The sequence below is a fragment of the Balaenoptera ricei genome, chromosome 5 (genome assembly GCF_028023285.1).
Source record: "Balaenoptera ricei isolate mBalRic1 chromosome 5, mBalRic1.hap2, whole genome shotgun sequence".
Lineage (NCBI taxonomy): Eukaryota > Metazoa > Chordata > Mammalia > Artiodactyla > Balaenopteridae > Balaenoptera > Balaenoptera ricei.
In genome coordinates, this window is record NC_082643.1 from 18277952 (window position 1) to 18290658 (window position 12707).

Here is a 12707-nt window from a genome sequence, read left to right on the forward strand (position 1 = left end):
GTACTAAACCTAAAACAGTTCAGAAGCGTGTGCAGTATCTGTGTGTAATACTACCTTAATTTTTCAGAAATCTGAAATACTAATATTGACTTTCCCAACAAATTACATATTTTATGCAACTCAACTAAGTTCTAATAGTTTAAAGGTCATGAACAGTGATTATGAAGTCTTTCTTTTGAGTACTCTGTACTTCAGAGATGAATAAACTTGAGTCCCATTCTAATAAACATCTGATCTGGGAGGATATACTCTTTTGCCTGGTGATTTTATTTTGGATTTAATAATCTGAGTATTCATTATTGTGCCTCATTTATACTCTTAACGCCTATAAAACTTAAGCATGGGTAGTCCTCTGGTTTAGGATAGAATATTTACTTAAATAGTATTTCAGAGGCACCAGACCTCCATGTATATTTCTGAAGTCTGACACTTTTGCTATTCCCTCTAGAAACTTATACTGTGTCTAGGAAATATGAGTTATTTTTGTTTTTAATTTGATTTTATTTGAGTATTAACTGTTTTTATAGCATGTTATAATAGATGACTTATTCCATTTTTCCTTCCTTCTTTTGGGGACCATCATTAACTCCTTAATGATGAAATTAAGACTGGCAAAATATTGATAATTATTGAAGCTAAATGGGGGGTAAATAGTAGTTCATTATAATATTCTCTCTGCTTTATAAATGTTTCAGAAATTCTGTCTTTAAAAAATAATTTAAATATCAGCCATGATGACAAAATGTAGAGTACTGTCACTGTAACATTCGCAGAACGCTGGCATACTTCACTATAAATGGAAACTATTGGAGGACATTTTAAGCATGTGGTTTCTACTTACTCATCTTCTGATATATTATCAGGAACTCAGCTAGAGATTTTTTGGCCAGTTTTTAAAATTTTATCTATTTTAAGAATCTTATAATCAGACTTCTCACTCAGTAAACAAACCAAAAAATCTGTAAATCTGATGTGAGAAGGAGATGGAATTCATTTTATTTTCCTATAGCTCCATTTTCCCTAATGTAGATAATGGGCAGGCATCAGTTTTACAAAATATTTATAGATATTTGTAAAGAGGGAAAAAAAATGTTTTTTGTTGTTATTTAGATGGAAATTGTATCCATATGGTAGACAATGGAATTGTAGAAAAACTTATGGATTTACTGGACAGACATGTAGAAGATGGAAACGTAACTGTGCAGCACGCGGCACTAAGTGCCCTCCGAAACCTAGCCATTCCAGGTAAGACTTAAGAACGGGAGCCAATGAGATTTATTCTAAAAGTCATCTATGAGATGGGGTGCTTTGAGACAGTTGTATCAGTAGCCTTTTTATTAGCTCAAATGCTTTTATCTCGTTCTCAGTGCAGTCCAATATTTTAACCTATTATTTAAATGAAATTCGTGGTTTCAATCATAGAAACTGCTCTGAAACAACATCAAAGTCAAGGTCAATAGCTCAAAAAGCAATAGTGCCTACTATACAGCACAGGGAACTCTACTCAATATTCTGTACTGACCTCTACGGGAAAAGAATCTAAAAGAGAGTGGATATACGTATATGTACAACTGATTCACTTTTCTGTAAGCAGAAACTAACACAACATTGTAAATCAACCATACTCCAATAAAAATTAATTTAAAAAAAAAAAAGAATGGGAGCCAACTGTGTAAGAGATAAAATCTGTCATTTTGGGAAGATATTTATGTGATTTGTGGACCTGCCCTGACCAAGAAAAGAAAAATAGTCTTCAGATTGCTTACATTTTTCTTACTAATAAATGGAGATAATATGTTAAAGAAGTTTTCTGAGACTATACAAGCATAACCTTCCTTTTTCAGATTATGCAAATATCCTATTACTTTTTGTGAACTCCTAGATGTTCATCATATTGTATAGTTAAGATTTTTTAAGCATCTTCAGCTGAGGTAAGATAATGGTATCAATTAACAGAATCCCTTAAAGAATGACTTTTAAGAATTTTTTTTCCCTATGAGCAGACGTACAATTTTTTAAAATAGCCTTAATGTGCCTTTTTGGATTACAAGGCTTTTGAAATCACATTATCATGGGAACTAATACAGGATATAGTTGAAACTATCCTTTTATTTTACTTTCTAAAGGTAAATTTCTGATTAGGTAAAATAGTATAACTATATGAGAATGCAATCTATATAAAATCAATTTGGCTCATGTAGCAGATTAGTATTGTTTGTTAATGTCTATAATATCTATATTAACACAGTTGGGTCAAGGACAGAGGTAAAAAGAAATATTAAGGTTGAGGAATTGTGCTTTTCATAAATAAGAAGGCAACATTGTCAGATTTCCTTTACAAATTATTAGTTTGTGATTAGATTTTAAAAGGAAGTAAGTGTGATTTTGTATGTTGTGCTCCTGTAGACAAATAGGATACTTATCCCGTAGCCCTCCCATTCCCAATCCCATTCTTAAAATTAACAGAAAAGTAACGATGTTGTTTTTAAGTAGAAAAATATAACATGGGGCCTTAAGATAATAAGACACTCAAAAAATGTATATTGAATTGAATGATTATCATCAAAAATGCTTACATCATTTTAACAAGTCTTTTTTTTCTCTCTCTCTCTAGTTGTAAATAAAGCAAAGATGTTATCAGCTGGCGTCACAGAGGCAGTTTTGAAATTTCTTAAATCTGAAATGCCCCCGGTTCAGTTCAAACTTCTGGGAACATTAAGAATGTTAATAGATGCACAAGGTAAGAGAAATGCTTTCTCAAGGTGCATTTTTGGTATAATAGTCTTAATGTGCCTCTAGTGGAAAAAGGACCTGTTTTTAGCTTTCAGAATTATGTAATCATAAAGATAAGTAGCAAATAAAAGGCAAAAAGAGATTGGTTTTGGAACCCCATTCATTAATTTCCATGATTGTTATAATTGACTTTAAATGGAAATTATATTGCATTTCTCTTTATTAGTACATATAATCTGATTTTAGGTTGATTTATTAGTGGTTCTTGAGGGGTTTTTATGTTTTGGCATTTTCTATACCCTTTTTTACCTTGTAAAATTATCAAGTTTCAATACAGTGACAGTCAAAAATTTTTTAAATTTGTTTTGCAAACAGGGAGATCATTTTTCTGTTTATAGAAACAATAATGAAAACCAATCCTTGGAATGAGTTATATTTATTTACTTATTTCTAAATTCTAAACCTTCTCTATATTGATTCCTTAGAGTACTGCTAAAAATTCTTCGGTACAGTTTTCCAGAGTACTAACAGACTTCCAGGCTGAACCAAAAGAGTATAAAGTTGTTTATTTTGTTTTTGTATAAAAGTCCACAACTGAATAGAAAACCTCAATAGTCCATCAGATACGGAATATTTGCAGTTCTTGCTTTAATGAAATTGTTGTGTTCTGTTTTTAGACCTGTAATTTTCCTTCACACTCTTACATCTTTACCAATTATTTCAGTTGATTGCCTATCAGTGATTCATTCCTTTGTGGTTTGCCTTCTTTCCTATAGCAGAAGCTGCTGAACAACTGGGAAAGAACGTTAAATTAGTGGAGCGTTTGGTGGAATGGTGTGAAGCCAAAGATCACGCTGGTGTGATGGGGGAGTCAAACAGACTGCTCTCTGCCCTCATACGACACAGTAAATCAAAAGTAAGTCCCAGAGGAAACCGTTCATTTATTTATGAAACAGATTAAAAGAAGATGGCAAGAGAAAAAGCTTAAAAGTAAAGGTATTCCTTGACTTGTGTAAATCTCCTTCATATAAATAATTGACTTCACCATAGTAACTATTCCAGCTGGTTGGCCACAGGAAGGTTCCTCCCCATCAGATGCTACCTCTTGGCATCTTTGCCTGGAGCAAAAGCAGCTGTTAACTTGGACCTTCCTATTACCTGTCTCACCTATAGCAGCCTAAAATCCCATCCATTTTCACTGACACCAGTACAGGACTAAGTATATTGTTGACAAGATGGAAAGTATCAAGAAAGTATAGCAAAATGAACTCCTGTGGTAGTCCTTTTACCTCTTCATCATAACTGCTCTGTCAGGCCCATTTGTTCATTTAACAGTCAACATTTTGGTACTTACAGTGTAACTATTATAAAATATAGTATGACTTTCAAGAATTAACTGTCCAGTGGGAGGGCAGATATAAAAACAGCATTAAAGCCACATACTCCAATTCAGATATAACTTAGAAGACAGAGAGACCAACTGTCTGGGCATCACAGAAGGGGTCATGTTTTAGATGTTAACTAGGAATCTCTCAGGAGGAGAGTGGGAAGACAAAGCATAGAAAGGCCTCCAAGCAAAGACAACAATGTGTCAACAGCACAGAGATCTAAAACAACATAGTCTGAGAGGAAAACTGCAAGTAAAGCAGTATTGCTGGAGCACAGTGTGTAAAGACAGTGACCAGAGAGGAAGAGAAGAGGGGATCAAGATGAATTACGTGCCAGGTTAAGGCATATGAATTTATTCTATAGAGAATTAGGAAGCTCCCAAAGGATTTTAAGCAGCAGGGTGCCATTATTTGGTTTTCATTAGAAAGATGACTCTAGGGCTTACTAAGGGCAAGGAAAACAAAGTTTTTCAAAAATATACATGTGAGATGATAAAGGCCTGAATTAAGGTTTTGGGTTAAGCAATTTGAAATTGCTGGTATTCAACCATTTTGACACAAAGAAACAAATATCATATGGTTCAACCTAATAGAAGCAGTGAGTATGGAAAAGAAGGATTTGAGAAAGATATGAGTGGCAGAATTGACAGAATTCAAAAGTGGGGCCCAAGGAGAAGGAGGTTTTAGAGAGAATTCCAAGTTTGGGGCTTAGCACCAGGTGGGGTAATCATGCCATTCATCAAAATAAGAGACTATGGGAAGAACTGACATTCCCTAACTTGCTTACTGCCAAATCACTCTTCTATCCTTTTCAGAGTCTTTACCTAATTCTTTGCTCCATTCCATGAGAATTCTTACCCGTGGTTTCATTTAGGCAAACCATAATTCTGTTAACTAGATTACAACAAACAGACATGTTTTGGCATCTGAATTTGGAACTCTCAGATAAATTCTTGTTACGTGTGGTGGTTAGGCCAACGAAGACTTGATTAATCCATAATATACCTTAAGTTCACTAACAACTAACAGAAGTGTATAACCAAACCATTAGTGTACACAAAAATGTGTCCACAGGAAGATACGTTCCATCATCTTAAATAACCAAATCTTGGAACCAAAGCTATTCAAATGCTGTAATGTTGAGATCTGAGGGTTTTGAGGCTTTTCTGTGGGTTTCATTATCACAGATTCCCCTTCCCTTATCTAATACCATACTCCCTCCCCTCAAAAGTTTTCAAATAAAATACCCATCAAGCATCCATCACCATGTAGGTTCTTTGAAAAGACTTATGAGAAATATGGGATGGTACCTTTCTAGATGTGTGTGTGTGTGTAATAAACAATTTGAAATGATATGGGATTGCAACTTTATAGTTACATTTTAACTTTTTTACAATTCAGTACCAGATAGGCTACTTTTTGCTTTACATATGTTTCCTACAATTGAGATTATACTGCTGCTAAGAGGCAATAGGAACCTTGATTCATAGATGTTAATGATTAGAATACAAGGTGTGTTATTTGAGCTCTGGATTAGAATTATTAATTTAAATTATTTTTAAATTTAACAAACATTAAAGGAATAGATGATTCTGTTTGAACAGCATTTCTCAAAATATGTTCTATCGAATAATAACCCCAAGAAATGTTCCAAGAAAAAGGGTTTCATGGTCAGAGTAGTTAGGATAATAGTGCATTCCCTTTACTTGCCTTTAGAATTCTGTAGAAGCTCTAAAGAAACTTCCTTAACTTTAGCTATTTAACTGTGGGTCTTTTTTGCAAGAGGCATCTATTAACATTCCACTGGACATACTTTGGAAAATGCTGCTCTGGAGTAAGCTTTTAAAATAATTAAACACTAGGTACAAATTTGTTACATTCCTGTATATCCTTAACCAACTGTTGTGAATCACAGCTCTGTCCTTATGTTATTCTTTTTTTTTTTAAATTGAAGGCAAGCTTTTTTTTTTTTTTAATTTATTTTATTTGTTTATTTTTGGCTGTGTTGGGTCTTCGTTTCTGTGCGAGGGCTTTCTCTAGTTGTGGCAAGCGGGGGCCACTCTTCATCGCGGTGTGCGGGCCTCTCACCACCGCGGCTTCACTTGTTGAGGACCACAGGCTCCAGACGCGCAGGCTCAGTAGTTGTGGCTCACGGGCCCAGCTGCTCTGCGGCATGTGGGATCTTCCCAGACCAGGGCTCGAACCCGTGTCCCCTGCATTGGCAGGCAGACTCTCAACCACTGCGCCACCAGGGAAGCCCATGTCCTTATGTTATTCTTAAACTTTGAATATTCTACTCCTTTTAAAGTCACCCTGAATTCTACCTTAGAGTCCAGTCCTCCAAAAGTTTGCACTGATTCATGGTGTTGCATGCTGGCTTAGGCCTTTCAGCCATATATGGTGTATCCTTGTGCTTATGCCAGTAGGTAAAATTACATCTTCCCTCTAAAGAGTGCCCTAGGCTAGTACTCCTAACCAGCTAGCTGGACCTTCTGGCTGCAGAGATCAAAAACAGAGAAAGAAATATAGTTTGCCTCTACAATAGGAATATAAAAATTCCCTCTTATCAAAGTAGGCACTTTTCTTTAACCTGAAGAGTAAAACATTCTTCATCAGTATCAAGCTAAAAACTTGTTTAAACAAATGTACTTAGTCATTTGCTTATTCATCCAACATTTACTTAAACCTATACTGAGAGCTTTGATGATACAATATTAAAAAAAGAAATTTGTTGGTAGGTGATTCAGTAGCTACACCAGCCTACAGTCTTATAAATCGATTATCTCAAATTCAAGCCTATCTCAAACCATTCCATTGTAACAACATTGTTATACAATTTTCAACAGAGTCTTTAGCTGGATTTATCTCAACAGTTAAGAGCAAACTGACCATAAATGCTAAATATGTGAGCCTGTTAACATAGATAATTTGCCTTAGTTATATATGTACCAAAATTTAGCTTTCCATAAGAAAACTCCTTGAAAAATAGTATTAAGAAATAAAATATTGTTTCAAACTTTGTAAAGCATTATAAAATATTTCCAAAATTCTTAAGGACTCTCCAGAAACATCTAAGGTTTAGAAGGATTACCCAGAGAAAATGTCTCATTATGTATATCTACAGTTTACTTATTATAAATGAAAAGGTTTCAGAGAGGTTAAAATAATCTCTGGATTAATTTTAGAAGTGTATTGGTTAAAATTATTTTTAATTCTCCAGATGAACCTTCTTGCTCTCTGGAGTGGTGCTAATATTCTTTTTTTTTTTTAATCTTGAAGTTAAAAATATAACTTTAAAATACATTGATAGAGCCCCTTCAAATCACATTAAATGACTGCCTCTGCTTGGCATTATGATGAATTCAGTGTGTATGCTTTTCCATAGACTACAAATGGTTAAAAACAAGACCTAGTAGTCAAACTGCCTGGATTGAATCTTGGCTTTTTACCATTTAATCACTGTCTGATTTGGGGCAAATTCCATAACTTAATCTAAGCTTCAGTTTCTTCATCTATAAACTGGAGATAATATCTAGCTCGTGGGATTTTCTGTGAGGATAAAAATAAGCTACTATCTGTAAGTTACCCAGTGTATGAGTGTTGTCCAGTGTATAGGCGTTTCTCCATACAGGGTAGCTGTCAGTAGTAATAATCCTCTTTTGTCATATGACACAAGTACAATGCTTCATTTATCTTTTATCCCCCATTCTGTAGAGTAGCAACTCAGTAAGCATTTACTGAAGTAGGAGGAGAGAGGGCAGGCACTTTAAAGGACAGTACTCTCAGATATTTGTTCCAGAAAAGTGAGATGGAAAAGAAGCTACGCTTTGATTTAAGGGGTCGGGGCGGGGGGGGTGGTGATTTTTGGTATTTCTGATGTGCAAATTTTCTTCATTCACATTCATTCCTTTCCCTTCTTTCTACTACAGTGGGCTTTTGAGGGTGAATCACAAAAGAGAGGATGAAATGACAGTCCAGGAACCTTCCTAGGTGACTGCATATGTATCTTGTGAATCTCTTTTGATCTTTTTTACTCAACAAGCTCCTTTGTGATTTTTATAAAATTCTTTACTAATTTTAAGAATTCTGTATCAGTTTCAAATAAACTGCCTCTGAGTAAGCAGTATAAAGCAGTATATAGTCGTCCTCATCCCTTGGTATCTGAGGGGGAGTGGGCACCCTCTCAGATACCAAAATCTGTGAATGCTCAAGTCCCTTATATAAAAATGGCATAGTATTTCCATCTAACCTACGCACATCCCCCTTATACTTTAAATCATCTCTAAATTACTTATAATACCTAATACGATGTAAATGCTAGTAGATAGTTGTAAATACAGTGTAAATACTAAATAGTTGCCAGCGCACAGCAAATTCAAGTTCTGCTTTTTGAAACTTTATGACAATTTTTTCCCCAAATATTTTCAATACATGGTTGGTTAAATCCATGGATGCAGAACCTGAAGATACAGAGGGCTGACTATATTGGGAGGCTTTCTTTTCATTAGAAAAGGCTTTAAAAGATAGTTTCTCACTTTCTAAAAAAGTTGTGAAAAGACATTAAATGCTAGAACACAACTGCTGTAAAAACTCAGAACTTAGACTCTGTTGATTTAGAATGTTTGTTTGCTCACTAAACAATTTTGGATTCAAAGCAAAGATACTGTCTATAAATAGTTTTCTTAAAAATTTACGTAAGGTAGAAGCATAAAGGAAACCCTTTTTCCAATATTTTAGCAAATTAATTTGAAAATATTTCTAATTACAGTTTTGTACCATTGAAGCTAACTTGGACAGGCTACTTAAAATATTCAGTGCTTACTTCAAATTACTAAAAATAGTGAAAAGTAGTAAAATTACTTTTAAAATATTTTATAATTGAGGCTTTCTACTAAATCATATTGAATCCAACAAAACCCTGAGATGAAGACAAAAATGAGTACTAGAAATAAACGTAGCCATTTCTTTCCATCTAGCCTTTGCTGTATACTTTTATGTGTGCTTTTCATGTAATAACTTTGTAATTATAACAAAAAGCTATGAGATATACACTTACACTGTCTCAGTGTTACAGGTGAAGTCTCTGAGATGCAGAGAGAGTCAGCAGTTTGCTCAAAGTCAGTGGGATTTACTGAGTCTGGAGCCTACAGCCCCTCTGCCGCTGGAGAGGACCGAGCTGTGGGCACCGTGAGAAATGAGGGAGACAGAATTTTGATTTAAGTTCTGCTCAAGTCCTTTTGTATGTAATCTAGTGTTGTTAGATCCAACAAAGGTTTTAAAAGGCTGCATACATACATGTATACATGCACACATACATACGTAAAAAGCTTCACCTGATGCATCTGAAAAAACTACCTGGTGTTATAATAAAAATTTGAAAGGAAGAACTTTTTACATTATTATTATTCCAAGATTTATTCTCTTTTGTTGATCTCGTGGTAAGTCTTCATTTGGGGCAATGGCACTTTTATTTCTTTGACTTTGTTAGCTTCTGGGACTCTCTATTCCTTGATATGAACTGCAGTGGTCTTTTTCGCTTAGGTAATTTAAGTTGTCATCTTTTGATGAATTTATTTAAAGCTAAAAGCTTTTTCTCTTCTGTGAAGAAAAAGAAATTATGGTTAAATGTAATGATTCATAGGGACACTGTCAGAAAACCACTCAACAGTGAATTGACTGATGGTAACGCGGTTTTTTTATGTTTAAAATTAAAGTTTATAATTCTGTGATATTAATTTATTGTAGGATGTAATTAAAACCATTGTACAAAGTGGTGGCATCAAGCATCTAGTTACCATGGCAACTAGTGAACATGTAATAATGCAGAATGAAGCCCTTGTTGCTTTGGCACTAATAGCAGCTTTAGAATTGGGTAAGTACCCCAGTGACAAACTTTTCTCCTATTTTTATCTTGGATGGAAGGAAGCACAGGAGTGGAATAGAAGTCAGACAGAACCTTGACTAGAAGCATTTTGCCAGTGTGTTTCTGTACCCGTCTGGATCTGAGTATATGTAAAATCATATTCTATAGATTGTCACCATAGCTGTCCCCTTTGGTTGTTCTTTTGGTAACATTTTTAGGGTAATGCTTTAAGGTTAGTTTGACTCTTAAATGATACCTCAAAGTTTAGGCACTTAGGGAATACAGAAAACATTTCCAGCAGACCTCATGGAGAAGTGAAACAATACTTAGAATACAACAACAAGTTTAGGGTTTGCTACTCTTCCAGACACCCAGACCTTCTCTTCCATCTCTACTACTGATTCTCTCTTACTAACCTCCTCCTCTCTATCACCATGGTTTCTGTTGCTTTACAGCATTGCCTTCATTCTAAATTCTCACCTTTTATGTCACTCTTCTGTGTATTTACATTCAGAATTCCCCCAAAGCAGAGTCTAAATGATTCAGGTAGTTTCTCTCTAGCAGTAGCGTTCCTGTTACTCAGAATTCTTCAGGAGAAGCTAGCTCATAGGCATCTAGTTTATGGGTAGCAACTTTGTCTCCAGAACCAAGCTCTGATACGCAGTCAGCTGGGGACAATCACAGTCACATGGCCTGTGGTAAGGCCTGAGGTTGCCTTACATAAAGGAGGACTATAGACTTAGTAGGCATGTCCTGTTCGGTTCAAAGCCGTTCGGGTAAATACTGTTAATTGATCACCTCAGTTCCCAGTGATGATTTTTGTCCATAATTCTCACCCTGGGGCAAGTGGACCCACCAGGCCTTATCCCAGGAAGGAGAAGCCAAAAGATAAACATGGTATATCTCCTTCAGTGTCAGATTGACTCAGATTTCAGGTACGAGAGATTTGAATTTTTGTCCTCTTAAGGGGTTATAAACTTTAAAACAATTTATAATTTTTTAAAAATCAGGTAAAAGTAGGATGTAAAATTTTCTTGAATTTTAAAGATAGAAAACGTCAAGAAGATATATGTGGCTTTGGTCACTAACTTAGGTTAAAGATGCTGTGATTTCCTCCATGGTTTGGTTAGATGATGTGAGTCTGTCCAGAGGTCCAGACACCTTTAAGAGGGGAAGCTATGATGAAGAGGTGAGAGTTGGTGAGGACATTGAATACCAAACGGGGTTCATGGCTTGATTTTTAAAAATGGCTTAAAGTGATTGATAGAGCAATTTCAGAGTATCCTTGACTTCCTTTCCTGGGGTGAATCTGGTCTTGTGCCCTTCATAACTAGTATCTTCTAAATAGGCTTTAATTTTGTCTGCTTCCTGATAGCTGAGCATTTGCCTGAGTCTGTTTACCTTACCACAGATGGCAAATAAGCACATAAAGATGTTAGGATATAAAATGACAAAACATAATCATATTTGTTGTTGGCTGTTGTCACCTAGTGTTTCCTAGGCTTCTTGAGCCTAAGATTTAAAAATAAGGTCATACTACCTTTTTAATATACAATACACTTTGAAAACCATATTTTTCCAAACTTGTATCCTTATAGGCTTTTAGATATTATTAAGGAATTATTATAAAAGTTTTGTATGATAATAGTATTAAAGCAACATTTTAAGAGTCCTTATCCTTTTTTTTTTTTTTTGATAATTGTAGATTCACAAGCAGTTGTAGGAAATAATACAGAAAGATCCCTTGTACACTTTGCCCAGTTTTGCCCAGTGGTAACATTTTGCAAAACTAGTGTAACATCCCAACCACTGATACAATGTACCTATCTTATTCAGACTTCCCCAGTTTTACTTGTACTCACTTGTGTGTATGTTATATTCAGTTTATCACCTGTGTAGGTGTCTCTGAGCAGTTCTAATACCACAAGGATTCTCCATTTATAACCACATTCACCTACCTCCTACGCTGCTCCTAATCCCTGGAAACCACTAATCTTCCCTTCATTTCTAAAATTTTTTTCATTTCAAAAATATATAAATGGAATCATATAGTATGTGACCTTATGGAATCGGCTTCTTTTGCTCAGCATAAATCCCTAAAGAGTCATTGATTTGTGTGTCAATAGTTCATTCCTTCTCATTCCTGAATAGTATTTTGTGATATGTATGTACCACAGTTTGTTTAACCATTCACGTATTGAAGGACATCTGGGCTGATTCCACTTTGGGATTTTTAAAAATAAGGCTACAGTGAACATTCCATGTATAGGATTTTATGTAAACATAAATTTTCATTTTTCTAGATAAATGCCTAGGAGTTACTAGATAACTCCTGGGTTGTATGGTAACTGCATGATTGATATTTAGAGACACTGACAGACTGTTTTTCAGAGTGGCTATACCATTTTACATTCCCGCCAGCACTGCATAAGTGGTCTAATTTGCTCTGTACTGTCACCAGCGTTTAGTATTGTCCCTGTTTTTTTCTTTTATTTTAGTCAATCTGATAGATATATAGTGATATCTCATGTAGTTTTAATTTCCGTTTTTCTAATAACTACTGATGATGAACATCTTTATGTGCTTATCTGCCATCTGTATTTATTCCTTGGTGAAATGCCTATTTAGATCTTTGCCCATTTTCTAACTACTGAGTTTTGAGGATTATTTATATTCTGAAAGTCCTGTAGTTTTACATTTAACTCTGTGATCCTTTTTGTATT

General features: G+C 34.9%; 1 protein-coding gene across 5 annotated transcripts in view; it reads left to right on the plus strand.

Annotated features, from left to right (window-relative positions):
• RAP1GDS1 (Rap1 GTPase-GDP dissociation stimulator 1) overlaps nucleotides 1–12707 on the plus strand; it is a 168402-nt gene that overhangs the window by 144695 nt on the left and 11000 nt on the right. For 4 of the 5 annotated variants that reach the window (XM_059922450.1, XM_059922453.1, XM_059922452.1 and 1 more), the window contains 4 exons: nucleotides 1111–1245; nucleotides 2615–2740; nucleotides 3510–3649; nucleotides 9867–9993. In XM_059922450.1, the coding sequence (XP_059778433.1) occupies nucleotides 1111–1245; nucleotides 2615–2740; nucleotides 3510–3649; nucleotides 9867–9993 (528 nt within the window). The remainder of the gene's footprint in view (nucleotides 1–1110; nucleotides 1246–2614; nucleotides 2741–3509; nucleotides 3650–9866; nucleotides 9994–12707) is intronic. The other variant, XM_059922451.1, reaches the window with a different exon arrangement.